This window comes from Ursus arctos, unplaced genomic scaffold, assembly GCF_023065955.2.
Source record: "Ursus arctos isolate Adak ecotype North America unplaced genomic scaffold, UrsArc2.0 scaffold_9, whole genome shotgun sequence".
NCBI lineage: Eukaryota > Metazoa > Chordata > Mammalia > Carnivora > Ursidae > Ursus > Ursus arctos.
This window is the reverse complement of record NW_026623111.1, coordinates 13,262,623-13,286,975: the sequence shown is the minus strand read 5'-3', so window position 1 is coordinate 13,286,975 and position 24,353 is coordinate 13,262,623. Positions and strand designations below refer to the sequence as shown.

At 33.1% G+C, this 24,353-nt stretch overlaps 1 protein-coding gene across 14 annotated transcripts in view; it reads left to right on the top strand.

Annotated features, from left to right (window-relative positions):
* Positions 1 to 24,353, top strand: part of LCORL (ligand dependent nuclear receptor corepressor like) — a 167,334-nt gene that overhangs the window by 128,438 nt on the left and 14,543 nt on the right. For 6 of the 14 annotated variants that reach the window (XM_044389739.3, XM_044389740.3, XM_044389742.3 and 3 more), the window contains 2 exons: positions 4,892 to 4,985; positions 12,937 to 21,183. The exons of 1 other annotated variant lie outside the window; for it this stretch is intronic. In XM_044389739.3, the coding sequence (XP_044245674.2) occupies positions 4,892 to 4,985; positions 12,937 to 17,776 (4,934 nt within the window). In that variant the 3' untranslated portion in view covers positions 17,777 to 21,183. Of the gene's footprint in view, positions 1 to 4,891; positions 4,986 to 6,317; positions 10,423 to 12,936; positions 21,184 to 24,353 lie in introns of those variants that run through there. 7 more of the 14 variants (XM_026514491.4, XM_048211789.2, XM_026514498.4 and 4 more) reach the window with 5 other exon arrangements.

The window sequence follows — 24,353 nt, the reverse complement described above, 5'->3', positions numbered from 1 at the left end:
CCAGACTAGAATCAGTAAATGGTAATAATTTGTATTTATTATTAGGTAATTTTCAAATATATAGAAATATACTGCTTAATAATCATGTTCCTGTCGCCCAGAACTAATAAATGTGTTATTTGATCATGTTTGCTTCTGATGTGCTTCTTAAGGAACTAACACATCCCTTTGTTTAGTCTTGGAAGCAACCTCTGATAATGCCAATTTATGCATTTATAAGTCAAATAGTTTTGTGTGCTTTAAAAATTCACATTAATACATATTAAATGCACTCTTGTTAATTTATTCCTACAACTTGCTTTTCTTAACAGATTAGCAAAAATTAAAAATATCTAACAACACCAAATGTCATCGAGGATGTGGGAAAGAAATTTGGTGGTATCTACTAAATTCCAAAATGTAAAGTCCAGCACTTACACTTCTAGGTGTATATCTTAGAAAAATTCTTATACATGAACACAAGAAAGCATTTAGAAGGATTTTCATTTCAGTATTGCTTGTAATAGTGTAAAACAGGGGGTGCCTGGGTGGCTCAGTCGTTAAGCATCTGCCTTCGGCTCAGGGCATGATCCTGGCGTTCTGGGATCGAGACCCACCTCAGGCTCCTCTGCTGGGAGCCTGCTTCTTCCTCTCCCACTCCCCTTGCTTGTGTTCCCTCTCTCGCTGGCTGTCTCTATCTCTGTCAAATAAATTTTTAAAATCTTAAAAAAAAAAAAGTGTAAAACAAAAATAACCTTGGTACCTACCAATAGTTGAATGGTAAATAAATTTCAGTCCTTGTCTTCTACTTACTTTATATTGCCCTAGAGCATAATAAGTGCTTAGTTTTTGGGGTGCCTGGGTGGCTCAGTTCGTTAAGTGTCTGCCTTTGGCTTAGGTCATGATCTCAGGGTCTGGGGATCAAGCCCCATGTTGGGCTCCATATTCAGTGGGAGACTGCGTCTCCCTCTCCTTCTGCCCCCCCCCCCCCATCAAGTAAATGAATAAAATCTTTAAAAAAGAGGTGCCTAAGTATCTCGGTTAAGCATCTGCCTTCAGCTCAGGTCATGATCCCTGGATCCTGGTGGGATCGAGCCCCATGTCAGCCTCCCTGCAGCGGGGAGCTTGCTTCTCTCTCTCCCTCTGCCAATCCCACACCCCCCAGCTTGTACTCTCTCTCTCTTTCTCTCTCAGGTGAATAAATAAAATCTTTTTGAAAAAGTGCTTAGTTTCTTAGTTTCAAGTTAATCATTAGTACTTTGGAAATATATACACACAAAACAGTCTAGTTATCATGTGCTGTCTCCATTGTGAAGGAGTGATACTTATAGATTTAATCACTTCAGCTAGATCTAAATCAGCAGCAGGAACAAGAAAATGCCCTTTATCCCCATTCCTGATCTTTCTTTTTCTCAGTCCTTCTTCCCAAGCTACCTCTCCCCTTCTGTTACTCTTTTTGCTTTTCTAATTTGGACAATCCTAGAGATAACTCTGTGATTTTTCTAGCTCTTGAGCTATAGCTTTTATGATGTATAAAGGAGTAATGATAGCAGCAAAATACTTTAGTATAAGTCAAAGCACTGCTAACAAAAAGTGAATTTTCTACAATAACTGAAATTTCTCTAAAAGTTCTTTAGTTACATATTTATGTATCTTGTATTCAGTACATAAATGCTCATTGATTACATAATTTTACTGTGTGGCAGAGATATGTTGAAGGAGTATATTTTGTTTTCACTAGATAACAGACTATAATGTGTTACTTGCAGAGTAAAACTTTTAACATAGGTAGCCTAAGTATGGAGACAAGGCTATGGGGAAAAAAAATTAAAGCATCTCTCACCTTGGTCACTGTGTTGAGTTCCAAAAGAAGAGGAATCAGGAGTATAAGCCTGATTTGGGTAGCTCTCTTAAAGATGGAACAGGACTTAGGTCTAGTTCATCCTTCAGATTCAGATTATCCCTAACCAGGGCCATGTGTCTAGATATGGCCCAAAAAAGACAAGAATGCCTGTATTGCCCTAGCTAGGGAGCTATAGCCTAATTTGCATAGTTAATGTAAAGGAGAGAGAAGAGTTCCCAGTACCTCCTTTTCTTATTTCTGGTCTATGAAGTAATTAACTTTAAATTGACTATATCAGAAGTCTAAAAGTTTAGAATTGGAGAAATTTCATTAATTCATTTTGTAACATTGGCTGGGAATAACAGATTTATGGAGTGTGTTTTATGTGCTACATACTACATAAAACATGAGCAGAATCAAAACTGGTGAATTCAGTGGTAAATCTGAATATGGATTAGATAGTAATGATTTTTTGAAGAAGGTGATCTTGAAATAATAAAATAATAAAATTTTAATTGCTGAGGGAGAGAAATGAGATAGTAAAAGAGAAGACAACATTCAATTCTTTCTTCTTTTAGTAGGTTACAGAGCTCTAGTATTTATGAAATACAAATAAGTAAGATCCCTGACCTGAGGAATTCAGTCTTGTGGGATAAATATATAAATATATACATATATATGCATATATAGATATATATACATGTATATATATGTAATCATTTTATGTGTTATATAATCAATTATATATTGATATGTAATCATATATATTATGTAATCAATTATATATACATGTATATATTATATATATTATATATAATTGCAAGACAATGTCATAAGTGTTATAAGTGTCGACACAAGGGAAACAGTAATCAGCTTCTACCTGGGGCATATTGATCTTTAAAGATGAGTAGGAGTTTGACAAGTTGAAAAGGTAGAGCGTTCTAGGCAGAGGGAACCATGTACTGCAATTTGAGAGACCTGATACCATATAGCATGCTTGAGGAACTGCAAGTGGTTAGATACATGGGAAGTATGAAGGTTGAGGTGGTTAGATACATGGGAAGTATAAAGATTGAGTTGAGCTGGAGACAAAGCATAAAAAATTGAGCAGGACAGATAACCTGGGGCAAGATGCTTCATTTAACAATTTTTCAAGACACTGTGTACCACATGCTTTGTTTACCTATCCAGTCTTCTCTTTCTTCAAAATTCTATTCAAATATTTACAGAACGCTTATTGTATGCTGGGCACTATTCTAGGCAGTGGGGATACGTGGGTGAATAAAATAGACATGGGCTTTGTCTTCACATAGTTTATGGTCTGCATGGCTAATGCTGGTAAGTATGTAAGCAACTAGAATATAGCATGCTAAAAGCTAGGTAATATGGGTAAGTGTTGCAGGTATAGGAACCTAGAATAGTGACAATCAACCAAATTCAAGTTGTGGCCTGAATGATTGGATGATGATAGGATTTGGTGAGAATTAGGATGAGTGTGGGGATAGAAGGAAAAGATTAGGAGTCCTCTAACAGGGGAAACTAAAGAAGTGTGAAAGCCCCAAGTTGAGAAATACCATAGCGTTTTCCCAACAGGTTTCTCTACTCCGCCACTAGCCCTTGCAGTCCATTCTCCCTACAGCACATTGATCCTTTAAAAGCACAAATTAAAATTGTGTCAGTCTTATGCTCAGAATCCTCCAGTGGTTTCCTCTCTCTCTCAAAATAAAATTCAAATTTCTTACCATGACCAACAAGGCCTAATGTGATCTGCCTTTGTACATATCTGATCTCATTTCACTCAGCCTGGCTTCCAGTCACCCTGGCCTCTTTGCTATTCCTCAGACATTTCGGAAATGATTCTGTATCACAGCCTTTGCACAAACTGTTCCTTATGGAAGCTTTCCCCCGATAATGTATTTGGTTGGTCACGGTTGGCACCGTGACAATAGGTACTATTTATGCCTTTGTTATTGCTGCTTCCAAATTCCTAAAATAGTGCTTTGCGCATAGTAGGCACTCAATAAAATTACTGACTTACATAGCAGGTTATGAGTGACATGTTTTATTTTTCTGTCTTTGTATCTTGCCAGACCACCTAAGTGTTAGGTAAATTTATATGGTAACAATAAAACCCAGTTGAATTTTTTTAAACCGACTTGAATTTTTAAGTATATTTTTAAATATGTATTTTCTTATAATGATTCTTTATAACTTAAATTTTTAATTTTTAAGCTATAAGTGAAGAAATAGTCTCAGTATTATTTAGTGCTGTGTTTTAAATTCATAGTTTATTTTTACTCTTTCGATCCTTACGTTTGTCAGATTAACATGTCTGAATTGTTGGTTTTATTTATGTAAATTCAATGTTATAATAATAATAAAAACAACTACATTTTAATAAGTACTTAGGCAGTTGCTTTCTAACAGGCTATTTTTCCTAAAATGTTATATTGTTATAGGTTATGTCTTCATCCAATCACAGATCTAAACTCAATATATTACGTAAGCAGTGATTCAACTGTTATACATTTCAGTTATCTAAAATAGTAAAATTTTACACTGATTTCTAAAAAATACATTGATTATATATAGAGTCACAGTTTACCTAAGGCATATATTCCACATATTGCTAGTCCTAGTAAATGCTAATTATTGTTCTCTATTCATCATCATTTTTTTCTGTGGTCTCTGTTTTGTACAACTTACATCATTCCTACTTTCTTGAAGCATCATCTGGGCCGCCTTGATTAGAAAAAAGGCTGTTTACAGCAGAACAATGGGAAAAGTGACCAAAGGTTGATTTTTAAACAGATTTTATATCATAGCCTGTTTGTTTCTTCATATCATTTGGCAACGCCAGCTCCTTCTCTGTTCTTTTTTCCTATGTAGTGCCTTCCCAGTCATGTCCTGTTCCTAAAACCACAAGATGAGTTGGTAATGGCCACATATCAAATATAAGTGTTAATTTTTAGGTCATGAATTAGTAGATCAGCAAAATATGAAATGTTAAAATGTAAGGATTACCTATCTGTCACAAATATAAAGTTTTTTCTCTTGCAAAAATTATAGGGGATGGAGTGTTAGATCTCTCTACAAAGAAAACCAGCATAAAATCTGAAGAGTCATCCATATGTGATCCTTCTTCTGAAAATTCAATGGCTGGGTAAGCAATATCTAGGAAATATAATTTAATATTAATATAAAATTATCTCTACAGAGAACTCTTAATACTACTTTGAGTAGATTGACATATAGCTTTCCTCCAGAATTTTTGTCACTCATAAGTGTGTGTCTCTCATACCTTTCATTTGTCCTTTCTTTCTTTTTTATTCTTTCTGTTAAAGAAAAGTTATCAGAACAATCACCAAACTTTAGTTCATGTTACTAAAATGAACTACCAACTTAATCATAGGCTACAAACTAAGAAGCAGGACGAGTAAAGAAAATTTAAAATTCAATATTCAGGAGGCAATTTTAAGGAAAATATGTGATTTCACTATTTTTTTTAAACAATCAACAAATTTTAAAAGTACCATACTTACTAATTCTTACAGCTAGCTTATAGTGTTTACATTTTTTCACTGTGCTTTAGGTGTGGTGGCAAACTTTATATAGTATATATAATAATATATATCTAGTAAGCACCACAGAAAGTCTTTTCATGCTTTGAAAGTTCTCATTAAATTAATTAAATAATTAGCAGTGAAATGCTGTTCTGTTGGATTTTTGGATTTTTATTTAGTAACTTTTGCATCTTCCCATTAACAAACTGTATAGGAAGCTTTTTTGTCAAATTTAAATCTTAGATATAGAGTGTAATTTGTTTCAACCAAGACTGTAATAGCTTTTGAGTCATAAGTTATAGTTAGCTTCTGTTTGAGAAACTGAAAATTACAATGATATATTTGAAATAGAAATAACATTTATAGTATCAAATTATTTTACCCAATATAACTTATCTACTTGTTTCAAATTTTAAGTTTTTGTCTAGAGAAAAATTAGTCTTGTGGAAATATGGGATGTTTGTGTTTGGAAATATTCTTGCTGCTACAAATTTCCTTTAAAGGGGTTGACTCTTTTATTACTTGTTTAGCGGTAACGTCACGTTTCTACTAACAAAAACTCCTTTAGGATTTGGGTATTTTTTATAATGGAACTCTGATTGTACAAATAAAAATTATAAGTGTTGCTCTGCAAGCATCTGTCAGAGGAATAGCAACATCATGAGAATATTTTTACAAATACTGAGTTAGGATTTTATGTTCTTGGAAGGTCTGCCCGTTGAGGCCACCGTATGATTGACACATTGTCCTACCAGGACTGTAGCGTTTGCTTTGATAAGGAGTAACTACTACATCTCACAGACTTAAAAAGAGTCATAAGCAGTGATGTTACCTAAGCAAGGAGTATAATAAAGGAGTGGACCCTCCCCTTCCATAGCTGTGTGAGAGTCTCTCATGCATCAGTTTACCATCGTTTCATTCCATCCATCCAGGAGACTACACAGAAACAGAGAGGACTATGTGGAAAGAAGTGCTGAGTTTGCAGATGGTTTGCTCTCAAAAGCTTTGAAAGACATTCAGTCTGGAGCACTGGACATAAATAAAGCAGGCATACTTTATGGCATACCTCAAAAAACTTTACTTCTCCACTTAGAAGCCTTACCAGCAGGGAAGCCTGCATCTTTTAAAAACAAAACTCGAGATTTCAATGATAGTTACTCATATAAAGACAGTAAAGAAACTTGTGCAGTCCTGCAAAAAGTAGCCTTGTGGGCAAGAGCTCAAGCAGAGCGCACAGAAAAAAGTAAACTCAATCTACTTGAAACCTCAGAATTAAAATTCCCAACAGCTTCCAGTTACCTCCATCAGTTAACTCTACAGAAAATGGTTACTCAATTTAAAGAAAAAAATGAAAGCCTACAATATGAAACTTCACATCCTACTGTACAGTTAAAAATTCCTCAGCTTCGAGTAAGTTCTGTTTCAAAACCACAACCTGATGGTCCTGGTCTGCTGGATGTTATGTATCAAGTTTCCAAAACCTCTCCAGTCCTAGAAGGATCAGCTCTCCAAAAACTGAAAAATATACTCCCTAAACAGAACAAAATAGAATGTTCTGGGCCTGTAACTCACTCAAGTGTTGACTCTTATTTTCTACATGGGGACCTCTCTCCTTTGTGTCTTAATTCTAAAAATGGAACAGTTGATGGAACCTCTGAAAATACTGAAGATGGATTGGATCGAAAAGATAACAAGCAGCCCAGGAAAAAACGTGGCCGTTATCGCCAGTATGATCATGAAATAATGGAAGAGGCTATTGCAATGGTAATGAGCGGAAAAATGAGTGTTTCCAAAGCACAAGGAATTTATGGGGTACCTCACAGCACTTTAGAATACAAGGTAAAAGAAAGATCTGGAACACTGAAGACTCCTCCGAAGAAGAAACTCCGATTACCAGACACTGGGTTATATAATATGACAGATTCAGGGACTGGCAGCTGCAAAAACAGCAAGCCTGTGTAGATTACTTGTTAGGAAAATGTTTGTATGTGTGTATGTGCGTGTGTGTGTGTGTGTTTGCGTGTGTGTGTGTGTATGTGCACAGGTGTGTATTTGTGTGTCTATATACACACATGTGGGAATTACAGATGCTCACTCTGACAGGAGACATGAAATTTTACAGTTCAAAAACCACTTACATGCCTTTTGAAAAAAAAGTTTTATTCAGGGTTTTCACTGTGGACAGAATTATATAGTTGCTTACTTAATTCTGATAGTTTGTATTTAATCCTTGTATAAATAGGTGAAAGATTCAGGTTTTCTTTAGTAGTCAATAGCATAAAGCGTTGTGGGAAAACAAGTAATTGTCAAGTGAAACATTTTTATCGGTGAAAGACCACTCCAGCCATTCAGTTGAACCATCTTATAATGGAAATATGATATTAATAGTTTGTAAACATTTTTACATACTACACTTACAGCTATTGTAAGTATGTCAAACAACCAATCAAAGTTTAAATAGACGGCTATCTCCATACTAAGAAAAATTAATATATACAGTATTAGTACACTACAGTGTATTCTATGAAATATGAAATGCACTCAAGTGCATCCACCAGGAATAGAAAAGAAAACCTTAAATGATATGTATAATGAAATTTAATATTTATCATTTAATAGTTGATTTACAGGAAGTTGGGGTTTATAAGGTATATACTTTTTAAAAAAACTGACACATAGTTAACCCCAGCAGCTATAGAATCCTTTAATATAAGATGGAATACTAAGAACAAAAAGTAATTTAAATTTAATTATTAAAATAATTTAATTTTGTTTTTCATTTGAAAAATAAGCTAATGTGTAAGGTTAGAAAAGAAAGTTGGAATGCAACTTAGAGCATGTTTATAATGTGCACAGAAAAAGCTTGAGAATGATAATTTTGGTTTAAATGTGCTGGTTAGTTGATGTTATGACTACTTTAAATTTTAAGGATTGTGACACACTCCTACTATTGAAAAACCTCAGTGTAACTTTAATATATTTGCTGCTGTGACATTTCAAAACATTTTCAGTTTATCAAAATGAATTACAGATTTCATTTTGGTGGGCGATACATTATCATTTTGCTAATAACCAAATTTGCAGTTTGTTCAGGGTCTTGAATAGATTTACAGATATTTAACACTGAAGCTGTTTTGAACTTTCAGTAATGTAAACTCTCTACTAATTGGGTAGTTAGAAGCTGGGCAGTGCATTTTAACTTTTACTAGACTCATAAGAGAGACCAGTAATTTTTATATAGCAGTTTTAAAATGTGGTTCAGAGTATCCATGTTGGATTTATGGAGTATGCAGTTTTAGTGGTAAAATGTTATAAAGCATGTGCCTCCATATAAAGAATGGGGATTTGCTTCGTATATTCAGAATTCTCCGAGTGCCCCTTTTCTCTGTTAAAATTCAGGTTCTGATCATTTTTCTAAGCCAATTTTCATGAGTCCAAAAGGAATACTTAAAGCTGAATTTAAAAAATAAGTGCACCTTGTCAAATACTTGTGTTTTTACACTTGTGTTTGTGTGTATCTAATAATCACATATACATGTAATACTAATGAGATTTTCAGCTATTACATTTAAAAACTGCTTACATATGTTTAAAAAAACTGAAGAGTGGGAAGCTACACAATCAGGTAGTTATTTGGTCTCTTAGATCGATACTGAACCCTCTTCAGCTTAACGTTACCTGCATACTAGGGTATGAATCCTCTTGCTCTTTTTTTTTCCCCCAGTAAGTATACATAATAGATTGCAAAACAGCAGATGTCAGGGTCATCTTTCTTTTTAAAGAATTAAGCCATATTTTGTGAGGGCCAGAACTTGGATTATTTAATATATTTCCCCTCCTCCCCCATTGAAAAACAAATTTAAAAAATAAAGTAAATGTTTCAACGCAATTTTATTGACCTCTTTATACAGAATTTTACTTGCAAAAATTTGGGGGCCTGAATGCATTACATAATATTTATATTGAGCTTTTTTATTCCTCACACTATATTTACATTAATAAATTGATTGAGAAGTTTATAGTAAAGGGATACTTACAGAACACTTTTATATCATTTAAAAGATGACCTGACCAAAAACTTTACAGGATTCATAAAATCAGGGATCATTTTGCTATTGACTTCACAGTGATCAGTAGTTTTATAGGTAATATTATAGTTAATTTGCAGCATTTAGTATTTGTATTATTTATTTTTGGTCAGAAATAGTAAATTAAATATTTTTTGATAGTTTATAGGTAATGATCAACCCGTAACTTTTAAAAGAAACAAAATGTTTCTAATTATTGAGTTAACTTTTGATTATACAAACTAGGAAAGGCAGGGAAATTTATGGGTTCCCCTTCTCCCCAGTGATTCTGTTAAGATGTTCTTTATGTTAAACTTTCAAAGTACTTTATAAATTTAGTTACCAGTTACTACTTATTAATTGACAGTTTTCTGAAAAATCCAGTTTCAGCAGACTTTTAATGAAGGTGAAAGCAACCCTTATATGCTTTCTACTTATTTGAATGTTCCTCAAGTATTTTATATTTAAAAAAAAAAAAAAGGAAAAGGAAAAACAGTGCCTCTGTTTTTAGAAAACTACTGCTCAGTAAAGTTGTTTAAACCATTTCTGGTAGCTAATGACAATTTTATATTAAATTGTATACTAACTTTAGTGAGACTGATTTTTTTAGTTGTTTACAGTACAAATACTTGTATTTGTTTTTTAATTGCAGTATTTCCATTGTCGCAGTAATTTAGTAAAACTCTGTGGCTGCCTTGATTTTGACAGATTTTGTTAATATAAACTGATTGTTAGGCAATTAGTTATATTTATGCATAAATCAATTGCACTATAATTCATGAATTATTTATTACAATATTTTCTAATGAATTCATGTATCTGTCTTGTGTTGTAAATGTACTGTAATTCTGTTCCTACTTTGTGTTGTTATATATCTAAATCTGATTGTATGAATTTTAATTGTTCAGTTAACGTGTTTCTAGGTTGTAATTTGTAGTAAAGCACTTCAATGCTTTTGCACTTAAATTTACAACACTGTTGGTGTGTGATTGATTTACTCATTCAGTAAATGAAAAGAAAAGAAAAGAAAAGAAAAAACTGACTACACTGACTTTTGATTCACTGTAGGAATGAGTTTTATTTATACTAATATGAAAAATTGACTTCTCCAGAGAACTATTTCAAACTTGTAATGAGCAACCAATAGTAACATATAAAAAATAGGCAGGATGTTTGGTTTATAAATCGAACTGGAAAAGGTTAGAAAGAAATTTAACATTAAAACAAGGGAGCTATTAAAGATATAATTATAGAACCTTTACATAATCACTTGAGAATAAAATCTAGATTGGAGACTTGCGTGTATTCAACTATTACTTACTGATATTAGGTTTTTCCTTGAGACTCTAACGTGCAAGAAATATGAAAAAAAAAATTTGGAGCCAAATAAACATTACGGAATTTTATAATTTGAGAATTTAGTTAGCTAATATCTGATATGTGTGTATTAGATATGATCTAATACTGAATATCCAATTAGTAACTTTATGAAGCTATGCTTCATATACCATTACATGGAAATTATTGACCACTGTGGTATTTTGGAAGTTCCATTATTAAAAGTAATAAAATGGGGGAAAAAAGTAATTAACTGAAAAGAAACTTTGTTAAAGTAAAGACCTCCTTGAAATCTCAGAAGACAAATGTAAAAATCTTGCGGTGGTTTTCAGAATAGTTAACATTAATCATTAGTTTTAATTATTTCTGTTTTCTTTTTGACTTTGCTAACAGAAAAAAAGCATTTAAGCATTTTAGAAACTTAGAATGCAAATTAATCTTTAAAATACGGTGCAATGAGTTTTTCTAAGAAACAAAAGCTCTCTTTATTTAATCACAGATATGTTTACTAGGCCATAACATAACTTTAAAGAAACTTTGAAGTGCATCTATCAGAACTCTGGGTTTTCTTTTGCTTATGTGAAAATTATAATTTTTACTTTGCTGGAAAAGAGTATAATATCACGTATATCTTCATGTTTGATGATTAACATTTCCTCATGTCTCTGTTCTCCATATATTTTTTGAATTATCTAAGAGTGAATCTTGGAAATCAGTTCCATCATTTACTTCCCAATTATGATAAAATTTACCAAAAAAAAAATTTTTTTTTTCAGAATGGAAAAGATATTGGGGTCATGTCTGTGGATTTAAAACATTTTACTGTGAATTTCATATCTTTTCTCACTTTGATAACTGCTTTTTGGCAAATCACATATTAGTTTTGGTGAAATATTGGTTGAATGTAGTAAAGTTATCATTTTTCTAGAAAATTTTTGATCTAATGTTCAGAATTTGCATTAGTGTTTTTGATACTCAAATAACATATTTTAAAAATGTAGATGAAATATTGCATACTTATCTGTGAAACAGGTTAAGCCAGTTTTAGGGAGCAAAATAAAAATTAATTTCACTTTTCAATTTAAAATAAAAATCCTTTACTTTTTAATATACATGAATATAATAATCCTTTAAACAAAATGCAATCTTCTATAGCAATTCATAATTATATCCCAATTCCAACCCTAAATAAAATTTCTACAAACCAGAAACTACTAACAATAATAGCAAATATAAGAAATCATGAATGGGAGGCTATTTTCATGTACAGAGTTTGGTGATCTGTTTAATTTAAATAGATACTTTTCTGAAACAGAATTCTTTTAATATATTTTATTCTTCTTGCTGCTGGTATTGGATTAAAAAAATTTTTTTGTAGACTTCTGCCTTGGTTGCTAAGTAATCCTGGGTGTTAGTTAAAATTAGATGTATATTAGTTTCTTCAGTGGGACATTTTCCAGCATTTGAAATTAAATAATTAGGTAAGTAATGCCTTTAGTCTTCATGTAATTACATTAGTATTTAAAATCAATTAAAAATAGATTTTATTTTTAAATAGCTTAAATTTTTTATTATTAGGTTAAAATGCCTACAGCTTAATCTTAGAAAAGATATTCTGTTATTTATATGAAATCTAAATTCCTTAATTTTCCTTGTGAATATGCAAAGCTTTCTTTTATTAATAATTTTTATTTTCACTACCTTGAAAAAATATTTTAAATAAAGATAAGATCTCCTACATCTTACTTTTCTTATTTGCACTAATATGGATAATTATCAAAATAACTTATAAAATGTCTATTTTCAAAAATGTAACTCCTTCTGAAGCACTTTCCATTAAATATTCTTAATACATCCAAAGCACTAAACATTAGCAATCTATAAATATAATCATATCTATAATCAGGTTTCATATCACAAAACTAGGGCTTTCCTTTGACTATTATACTTGCCATAGGAAATTGATTATCAGTGCTTCATTATATTTTTGCTGAACAATAATCAAGATGTCATTATTGCAGCTCTATAGGAGTTAGGAGTCCAGCAATACCAAAATTTCTTTTGTTCAAACTCTGTTAAAATTATAACTCCTTATAATACTGGTATTTTTGCTGTAATTCATTTTTTGTTTGATTTTTATTTTTAGTTCAACTGTTGATGCAAAATCAGAGGAAGCTACTAAAATGGAAAAAGGAAAATCAGCATTAAGCAAAGTTTTGGAATCTTTGTGCATACATCACCAGCAACAAGTTTTGGCCATGTTGAAATTTCTAGTCCAAGAGCAGAATGCTGCTTCTCTTTGCTATTGTAACACATCATATACTGTGTCTTCAGAATCTCAAAAGCCCCTAATTGAAGATGATTTACATGGTCTATGCTGTAGTTGTGAATATAGGCTGGCAGAAAGAGGGTGTTTACAAAATGAAAGACAAAGCCCTGGTTTTGTGCCTCTGCCAGCCTGTATTAAAGATTTACATTGTTTATCTTGCCAAACTGTAACTATTGAACACATTAAGACAGTAGTGAATAGAGGAATTGCAAACAGTTATAATTCTCACAGGTGCTGTTCTGGACTGTTACCAAACATTCACTCTACAAAATCAACCTCTCATGCTCCTCTTTCATCAAGGGAAGTATGTGATGTTTCAGTCAGTCTTAAGGATGTTTGTAGATCTCGAAGTCCGTCACCTCCACCATTATCACCTGTACAGACTGAAGGATTTGAAAAATTGAAAGATGTCATCTCAGAGCTTTCAGCCTTAGAAAATAACAGACTTGAAATAAACATTAATCAGCCTCCATCTCTCATACCAGCAGAAATAAACAGTGACAAGGGTGATCCTGAAGGTAAAATACATAAAACTAAAAAATCCAGTAACTCTGATTATTTGCTCCTGGAAGACAACAATAATTGTACCACAAATCATGAAAAAGGTGAAACTACTGTAATTTTTCAAGATTTAATGGATCGTATTAATGAAAAATTAAAATCAATAGAAACTACAGATGTGACAAACCTTATAAAATTATCTAGCAGTGATTGTAATACAGATAGTGATTTAAAATTGAGAGATTTAATATCCTCACTCTTGCATAATGCCAAGGCCAGTGATTACAGTTTCATGGAATTGCTGAGTCAACATGATAAAAAGGTAGAAAATAAAATTATTCAGACAAGATTTCGAAAGCGTCAAGAAACCTTATTTTCAATGCACAACTCTCCTGATTCACCCATGTTTAGAAGGCAGTCTTTACAAATAAAAAGAGAACTTGCTAGTCTTGATGAAAATTTTGTAAGAAAAAAATACACTGAAAAAAATTCAAGGAAGTTGACACGCAATGATGAGATAAAACTTTCCACGGACAAAGAAGAATTCTATCATTGCCAAGGGTCTTTACAAAATTCTGAAAGCTTGCAAGATAATAATCATGCAGAAACATCATTTTCGCCAGATTGTGCATTTCAGTCAGTGCAACTACCTCTTCATAGTTTGGAAACTAACTTGGCTTTTGATGCATTTTCAGACAGCTTTAAAACAACTTCCCCTGGGAAAATGAGCATGAGAAAATCACAGGAGAAATCTGCAGCTGGAAAAAAACTTTTGCAAAATTGCAAGGAGAATCCAAAGCTAGAGAATACTCAAACTCCTTTGAAAAGTGGTGTTCCTGGACTTTTGAGCAGAACTAAACGAAATATTGTGCCCCCAGGGTGGTATTCTGTATATGTAACAAATAATTATGTCTTCAAAAAATCCCCTAAGGCCAAAAAAGTTTCTGAATCTACAAAAAAAAAAGATCCAGTGAAAAATATTCAAATTGAAAGCTCACACAATATAGATCTAAACAAAATTGCAATGAATTCTAATTTACAAGTGGTTGTGGAGCGTTTGGAAGACACGATAAATATGGCCAAAAAGTCTTGGAATAATCACTCATTAGCTGAAGGATGCAAGGCATCCAAGAAATTGATAGAAATTAATGGTAAAGATCAAACTTCAGGTAGAAATATGACTCTTACTGTAAGCAGAATGACATGCAAAGAGCAGAGTTTATCAAAATCTGTGGTAGCAGCCAGCAATATCAAAAGCAATCATATTCCTGCAATAGATTTGAATAGCAAAAGACTTGATAATCTGGAAAAGTCATCTATCTTAGATACGAGTAGCTTGATTTCCAGTATTCAAAGTGTGCCAACAAAATTTGAAGCCATTGAAAGCTCTTCTTTTTCCAGCTATTCTAGTCCTATCAAACTCATGTTTTTATCTGAGGTTAAAAGCAGTGAAGGAGTCAAATATACTTTAACTTCAGTTGGTACTTCCAAGTCAAATATTGATCTTCCTTCTGAAAAGTGTCCAACTCATCATGTAATTGAAAAAAAAACAGAAACAAATAAGGATGTCCCAAATGCTAACTTTGAAAATTATAGTTCTAATCTTAATGATAGTGACATTCTACAGGGAGAACTAAACAAATTTAATTGTGCAAAAGAAACTAAAGAATCCCCTGCAATGTTTATAGATGATATGAATAGTGATAAGCCACAAGGCGAACCTAAGGAAAATCCAAGCAATGGTATTGATTCATCTTTTAAACGAAAACCAGGTAGACCTAAAAAAATAGGTCCCCAGGTTGTGAAACAAATTAAACGGCCAATTGGAAGACCACCAAAATCTAAAACTGATCAAAGAGACATCACCATTTGCCAAAATGAGTCTTCTAGCGCTGGAAAGAAAAGTCCAGAATCTTTCATATCAGAAGTAAAAGAAGGTATTTGTAAAAAGAGTATTACTGTAACTGTTATTTATGGAAGGTCAAGAAGAACTAGAAGGCATGTTTCTGAAGGAACTGTAAACATAAGCAATGTTATGTCTTTCAGCAATGATGTTGCTGATTTTCCAACTGAATGTAACAGTCTCAGAAATATTAGACAATACAAAATTGACTCAGGTGAAAGAAGTGCTGTTTCAAGTTTGACTACTGAAAGTGAGATCTTGGGGTCTGGCTTTGAATATGTTAGGCCTATCAAGAACAAGTCTGTGATACCTCAACCTTCCAAGAACATTATTCGACCAAATCAGAAGCCTTTTGCAATAATTAGGAAGCCTGGTAGACCTGCAAAAGTGAAAATCTCTGGCATATCTGTGACTATTAATAGAGTTTCACCTCAGGAGAGAGAAGTAAGTATTAGCAGCTGCTTACCTCCTTTAGAACAAGAACATATAATAGAAAAAAATCTGGCTGAAGAAAAGTATGATCACCAATGCAATAAGATGACTACAAAGCACCCTGAAGCTGACATATTTAAGAATGGATCAAAAAGTATGGTTGCTACTATACCTTTGAGACATTCTATTAGGGATAGAAAACCATCTCTCCATTTCTTACATCCATTAGCATCTTCTAGCTCACTTATTTATAGAAATGCTCTGCTCCGTAAATCATATAAACTCCATTTGCAGAAAGGTAAAAGTCAGAAGGAAAAACATAGGCAGTCAAGGATAAAAATAGCTTCGAAAGGTACCCCAGCAACTAGAAATTCAAGAAATGCAAAAATGTGTTTGGAAGATAAATTAATACCCATTTCTGAAGTATCCTTGGACCCTATAATTTCATCAAACCCTTTGCTTAGGTGGTGGGCTGCTTCTACTTCAAACGATTCCTTATTAGAGGAATTAAACAATAGATTTGAGCAAATAACAAATGCTTGGGTGCAAGTGAGTGGAGATGAAGCTGGAAATTGTGTTCATAAAAAAAGAGAACGCATTGAAAATGATAATTTCAAAATAGCAAACCCTTTGGAAACCTGTCTTTTAGAACTTGAAGTTTCACCCGTAAAAATGCTTTTTCGGAAAAAGTATGATTTGAATGAACTCTGTATCTGGTTTATGCAAACAACAGAAACACAGTCTCTTTCACTAGTTAGAAAAGCAAATGCTCGAAACCCTTTGGAAGTAATAAATACCAGAGGAATTAAATTAGGGACCAAATATTCTAATTTTAATACCAGCCCCTTCAGAAAGCACTTTAAAAAATTTGCACTATCTTCTCCTTCAAAATCAGCAGGGAAGTTGCACATACTGCATAAAATGGTTAGCTCTCCACTGTTAAATGTGAAAAGTAATTTAACATTAGCTAGATTAAAAAGAACTGAGTTTAAGAGGTTGCAACATGAAAGGTGGAAAAGAGAGGGAAAGCTGCACAACCATGGAACAATTGATTGGATCTCTAAAAGGAGGAACTTGAGATTTTTCTGCCAAAACCAATTTTTAAATAAGACTGAGGGGGGAACAAATGCTGACATCCCACTCCAAGGAAAAAACACAATAAATAATCAGTTTATTTTGCCACCTGAAATCAGGGATGACTCTTTGCAACAGAAGGTGGCAATGTCTGACTTGAAAACACATGCTAGTTTAGAGAACAATTTTAAGTCACAAGCAAAGGAGAATGGAACAAATTACAGCCAAAAAGATTTTGAAAAGGGACCAAGACTAGGAAATGTATGTCCAAATAATTGGAGGTCAAAAACCTTAAAAGATTGTAGAATATTTTTGAGGAAGATCAACTATCTTGAACACAGAAGTACTTTTAAGCTAAATACAATCATTTACTCTCCTGAATCTGTTGACAGTGGAAGTAATCATCAGGCTCATAGAGAAGAATCAAAGCGCTTTACCTTAAGATCCCATTCTGCTAGGCAAAATTCTTTTAAAAAGCAATCTAAAGAAATAGAAAATGCTAAAACAAATAGTCCTTCAACCGATAAATTTCCCAGCCAACTTGACAATAGTAAATTAAATAAATGTGTTAACTATGACAAGAATCCTGATAGTTCTGACGTTCTTAGCAAATTGAACAAAAGAAAAAGACCACCATGGAAGACCACAGAAATGTCAACAAAAAGACATAAACGACAGTCTTGCAACAGTGGACAAATGGCAAACTATTATTCAAAATCCCAACTAGGTAAGTTTTTCTCTACTTAATTTTAAAGTTTCATTGTAGGTGCCTTGAGTAAAGTATGAGATAATGGGTAGAAAAGGAACAGCTCATTTAGTTTCGATTTATTTCCAAAATATTTGGACAACCTAATTTCTTGGCACCTAGTATGAAACTCATGAAATTAGGTTCTACTAAATGTACCCATTCACTTCCCTACATCTTAATGTGTCCAGGATTTTAAGCAAATTAAAATATATTTAGTAGAGACATAGAAAGCTCCTAAACATATATCGTTAATGTCCAAGTTATAGTATCTGTTTTTGTATTTGATCAAATATAAAATATTGAAAACAGTTTGAATGGTAAATATGCCCAAGGAGCTATCTAAAAATTAACTGCTACACTACAGGATAATATGTATTCATTGTCTTGATGAATTAATAGCTTGAGACCATGTGGAAAGAAGTAAAGACTGTCTCATTGCTAAATTGATGAAGGCTGTAACATATATAATTCTCGTATATCAGTCTTCACATTCACCGTCAAATTGTTATGCCCTCTGGTACTGCTTTGGGAACCATTTTAAGACTCTGCTTATTTAAATAGTGTTAAGGAACAAGGTATTTTCTTCAGTAAATAAGCGAACTTGTTGAATAGGTTTTTTTTCAGGCAAGACGTTGACTAGATTCCACAGATACAAAAATGAGGGTTTCTTTCCAGAACTAATCTGTAGTGTAGCAAGGGAGAAAGTCATACATAGGTAATGTTAAGGTAATGCTAAATGTAGAATGTAAACTGAAATTACTTAATAAGTAATTATGTGCTTTACTCAGTTATGCTGGCCTGACCTTGGTGCCTTAGGGAGACTGTTACCCTTAGACCCTATCAAAATAGGATTTGAACACTGTAGTTGCCAAAGTAGCCAGTTCCATCTCAGCTTATTGACAGGTGCTAGACAATTGAGGATTTGTAGAAGTATGGTGGTACTTATTTGTTTACTTCCCAGACATGAGAGAGTGCCAGGTTACATTTGTAAATTTAAGGATATTTTATTGTATGGTTGCATTGTTACCTTGTATATTTTAGGGGCTTATGGAGGTCTTGATGGCTTGGCTTTATTTTTGTTACCTTTTTAAAACTTTTTTAAAAGCTAAAAAACAACTATTAAGTCTTCTATTAAAATATTAATATCAATAATTAAACTCAAGTTTTAATAGGATAAATGATTATAATGGCCCCCAACATTCAATTAAGTAACTTTAAGATACCTATTTCAGTAATATTTAACATGCATTAATTAAAAATGTTAACTTTGTAACATGATGATTAAAGCTTTAATATTGGTCAAATTAGAGCCTCCATTATGAAAGATGAATCAAATCTAAAAATAATGTCCTTTGTTTCTTGTCCTTAGGAAAACTAAAAATAACATAACAAATAGCATGTCAGGAAAAAAGAGGGAAGAAGCCTGAGTGATTTAAAAAAAAAAATTATAATTCACCTAAACATATAAACACATATTTTTAAAAGACTGTCATGAATGGTGTATAAAGTACAGTGTTTCATTTTTAATTCTTTATACCATTCTCATTTCATGCTGTTAGAGTTTACCAAAGGTAGTTTACAACAGAACCGTATTTTGTCCTTCTAGCTTCTTAACCATTGTATCTTCCTAAGGTATGAATAGAAAATTTATATTAATATGATTCTTTACTCACTAAATAGGAGATCACCTTGGAAAAATAAGATGGAAGTTGCCTCATTATTACTTTTTCAAATTAATCTCAAAATCCTTTTGTGATATTTTTTAAAAATTTAGTATCAGAGTTGTTTTTCACCTTTTCTCGTTTTTAAAATTACTAGTACTATTTCCTGTTCTGCTTAAAGTTTTATTTATCTTTTACTGATAACTTTCCTTCTTTATTTAACATTCTTTTTTTTAATCAAAGACATTATTTTTACAAAGTTGTATTTATAGCAGCATTTGTTATATTTATCTGATTTTAAAATGTTTCTTAAGGTGTTATTTTTTTTTCTCATTATTCTTGGTATTCCATACTTCTTAATGCCTTTTTGAAAATGACACTAAAATTCATTATTAGTTTTATATGTGTTTTTCTTCGTCATAGAATAATTAGTGACTGGAGATTTGAGAGAGATTTTAACAAGGACTTTTCTAGAAAAATTCATAGGGCAATGTATGTAAAGAATTAGGGAATATTTCTATTGATGAAGAGTTTTTCCTCTGCCATAAACATCTTGTTTTTGTACATTTCAAGATTAACTGTCTAGATATAGTTTAATACATAGTTTTAAAAGTTAAACTTCACTACATTTGTACTGCTGGGTATCAACTGTAGACATGGAAAGGGAAAAAGAAATGCAATTCTATTCTTAATTCAGTATATATTTAATGAATGCCTACAATATGCTCTTAGATACTGTAGAAAGTTCGGAAAGTTCCCTTTCTATCCAAGAAAACAAGACCTGCGTCATGTATATATTTAATAGAGTATATTTTATGTTTTAAGTGAGATATTATTATATTAATTAAGGGGATAGAATGGCTAAAGTCATGGTTTGTGTTCTTACGGAGCTTATCATTTTATAGGAGACAGTGAATAGGCAATTCCAATAGAAAGGAGAGTGCTATGATTGGGGAGAGAGGTAGCTTGTAGAACCACCTAGGAGGAAAATTGAACCCAGGTTTGGAAAATTAGGCAAGGATTCTTACATACTCACATCTAAGCTGAGATTTGAAGGCTGCCAAAGTTTTAGAAGTCAGGGGAGAAATATTTCAGGCGGAGCAAACAGCATGTGGAAAATTTGGGTGACAGAACAGGCTTATAGAACACTGAATTATTTAATTCATATAGCTGAGGCATAAAAGAAGAATTAAGAAAGAGGCAGGGGGTGGAGAGAAAAATGGCAAAAGATAAAGGTACTGAGGGAAGCATAGCCCAAATTGTGAGGCCAGCATCAGTTAATGAAAAATATGTTTGGATCCCTAATAGTGGAGGTAATGGAGAAGAACAGATATATCTGACTGAGGTCTATGAGATAGAATCAGGTATATCTTAGAGAGTAGAGGAATAAAGGGTAATGTCCAGGTTTGAGCTTGAATATCTAAGTGATAGATGGTAGTAACATTCACTGAGATATAAGAGAACATTCAGAGTGTGTAGTTTTAGACATAAGGAGTTTGAATGGGATATCCAAGAAAAGATGTTTACAAAGAAGTCACAGTTGACCCTTGGACAATGCAGAGGTTAGGGGTGCTAACCTCCTGTGCATTAAAAAATCTACATATAACTTTTGACTCCGCAAAAACTTAACTACCAATAACCTGTTGACCGGAAGCCTTACCGATAACGTGAATAGTCAATTAACACATATTTTCTGTTCTATGTATTATGTACAGTATGCTTAAAATAAAGTAAGCTAAAGAAAATTTTATTAAGAAAATCATAAGGAAGAGAAAATACATTTACAGTACTGTATGTATATTTATGGGGAAAAATCTGCATGTAAGTGGATCCATGCAGTTTAAACCTGTCTTGTTAAGAGGTCAGCTTTGCTTCATATGGGTTTGTTGCTTGGAAAAGAGGTCTGAGCTAGAGATAAAGATTTTGGAGTCCATAATAATTGAAACCATGAGAGTGGAATGGATTGCTCAGTGTAAAATGGGAAGAGCCTAGGATCTCAGAACCCCAAAGATATTGGGGGGGGGAAGATGTGTGCAGGGGCGCACAGGTGGCATAGGTGGTTAGGTGTCCAACTCTTGATTTTGACTCAGTTCATGATCTCAGGGTCGCGAGATGGAGCCCTGCATCAGTCTCCATGCTCAACAGGGAGTCTGCTTGAGATTCTCTCCCTCTGCCTCTGCCCTCCCAACTTGAGTGTGCTCTCTCTCTCTCAAATAAATAAATAAAATCTTAAAAAAAAAAAAAAAGTGCACATAAGGAGACTGATAGAGTAGTCAGGAAGTAAGAGGAAGCCAGGAGAGTGTGGTAGAAAGGAAATGTGTTTTAAGAAGGGATAAAACAATGGTGTAAACTGTTGAAAAGAAGTTAATTAAGCCTTGCAATGTTCCCGCTGAAGATAGCACAAAAGGTTATTGTAATGATTTTGGAGAGAGTAGTTTGAGTAGGGCAACGCAGCCAGGAATCTTATGATTGAGTTAATGCAGGAAGAGGAAATGAAGAAAATTAGCACGGAAGACTAAATGGTTCTGACTGGAGAGGAGATAGGGAGATAGTGAGAGGGAGCCCTAATGAAGACAGGTTTTTAAAAAAAAATTTAGATGTCAGTGAGAAGAAGCCAGTAGAGAATGAAAGGTTGAAGGTACAAACAAGATGGCAAGCAGTGGAAATTGAGTGAAGCCCCAGAGTTGAGTATTGGACGTTATGGGCCATCATTGGATGGTTTCAGCCAGAAAGAATCACTTCTTTCTTAAAACACGAGAATAGTGGGAACAATATATGGGAATGCACGTCATTTTACAAATTCACAGGCAGAATATTGAGGGTATTAGATATATTTTCTATGAATCCAGAGGTAATTTAAGAGTAATATGGTGGGTATTTTGCAATGTAGATAACGTTTGAAATACCATCTCAAGAAATAACAGGGTTGAACAGTTTTGTGATTTTTATCTCAGCCGCCAGAATGTAAGCTTGGTAAAGGTGGGCCTTTAGCTTTAATTGAATTAATTGGGTTCACCAAATGGGAATCACGGAAGGACAAAGAGATCAGGCCAAGGATTCATTCCATAAATGGTGAGAAACTAAATAAAGTGTAATTTTAGAGAATCTTTTCTAATAATAGCACACAGTATAGATTTTTGATGGGAAGGACAAAATGATGTGTGTGAAAGGTTAGCTGCAAGAGATGATTTTTGAGGTGATAATGGCCTAAAATGGAGTGACTATTGAAAATGATGATATAGAACTTTTGACTATCAGTGTCTTTTGAGTTACCGAAGTGAATGTGTGCCTTTCTTAACTGATAAATATCTGGACGTAAATAAGCTTACTTTGGACACATCTAAGGAAGTTTTAAAACTAGAATAACTAATGTGGACTTGAGGTTGGTATACTCATTGTACTCATCCTAAAACATTAAATTTTGCCATAAAAATTCAGAATTCAAATTGATACTTTTTTCTTTCTTTCTTCTTTTCATTTTATTTTTTTAATAATTTTTATTTTGTTATATTAGTCACCATACAGTACATCCCCAGTTTTTGATGTAATGTTCCATGATTCATTATTTGCGTATAACACCCAGTGAACTGTGCGATACGTGCCCTCCTTAATACCCATCACCGGCCTATCCCAGGCCCGCACCCCCCTCCCCTCTGAAGCCCTCAGTTTGTTTCCCAGAGTCCATAGTCTCTCATGGTTCATTCCCCCTTCTGATTACCCCTCCTTCATTCTTCCCTTCCTTACTTTGAATTAGATTCTGAGATGACTGAAAAAAGTTCAGTTTGTCAGCTTCTCCTGTTTTGTCATCTATCCTCAAAAATGACTGAATACAATTTTTCCATTCTGAATTCTGGTTTTCACACAGGTATGTAACTGATAGGTGATTTTTAATTGGTAGTATACTCCTTTAACTACCTGAAACTGAAAGCAACCATGCATCCTCCTCTGGTCCTGCTCATGAATGGTTTACCACATTTTTTGCATCCTAACTCAAAATGTCCTTTTAAATTTGTATGGTTGAGGCAGACCTTGGCACAGAATATGCTTAAACATTTTTAAATAAAATTTAGAGTTAGCATTTCTTCATGTGCTATTATTCAGCTGCATAATTATCATTTAATGGAAGAACTATTAAGCATAGAGTAGATGATTTTCTAAATTTCATTTTGATGGAAAAACATTTCTATATGACTCATTGTCACCTTAATCTACTTCGCTATATAAGCATTCCAGACATACAGTCCAAGAAGCACTAGTCCTTCAAGATGTTCTGTGTGCAAAGGGTTCTGTGGTCTAATAACTTTGGGAAATGCTCAGTCCTGTGCCTGTTGAATCACAGAGCCCCATTAACATGTTAAACAGCCTTCTTCAAACTTTATATCACAGCTTTTTATGTCCCACAGTTTGGGGAACATAATTGGAAAATACTGCTCTGTATAGTTTCCTGCTAGGGTTTCTTTGTATTTACTGTGATATTCCCAGAAAGAATGCAATGACTGTAAAAACATGTGTTGATTTATATACTAGATTTGTTCTTGAATATAAATTAGAGTAATCAAAATTAAGTTTTAAGTGCTTTATTAACATTCACCATTAAAAGAACACTGTGGTAAATACCTATAAGCTAAAGATGATCACATTCTGATGAGTCTGTTTTGAAAATTTCATTTTTGTATACTAGATTTTCATTTCATGTTAAGAAAGGAGGTGTGGTGGTAGCAGTCAATTCAGGTAGCTTTACTATAGATATTACAAACCATGAGAAAATATCTTATGAATTTAGGAAAACATATGAGATCACTGTCTTGTCGAGTCTTAATTTCATATGACATCAGTATCTCTTCAAGTCTTAATTAACCCACCATCTTAGTTTGGTCAGAATTGGATGAAGTGAAGATAGATATTTTAATGTCAA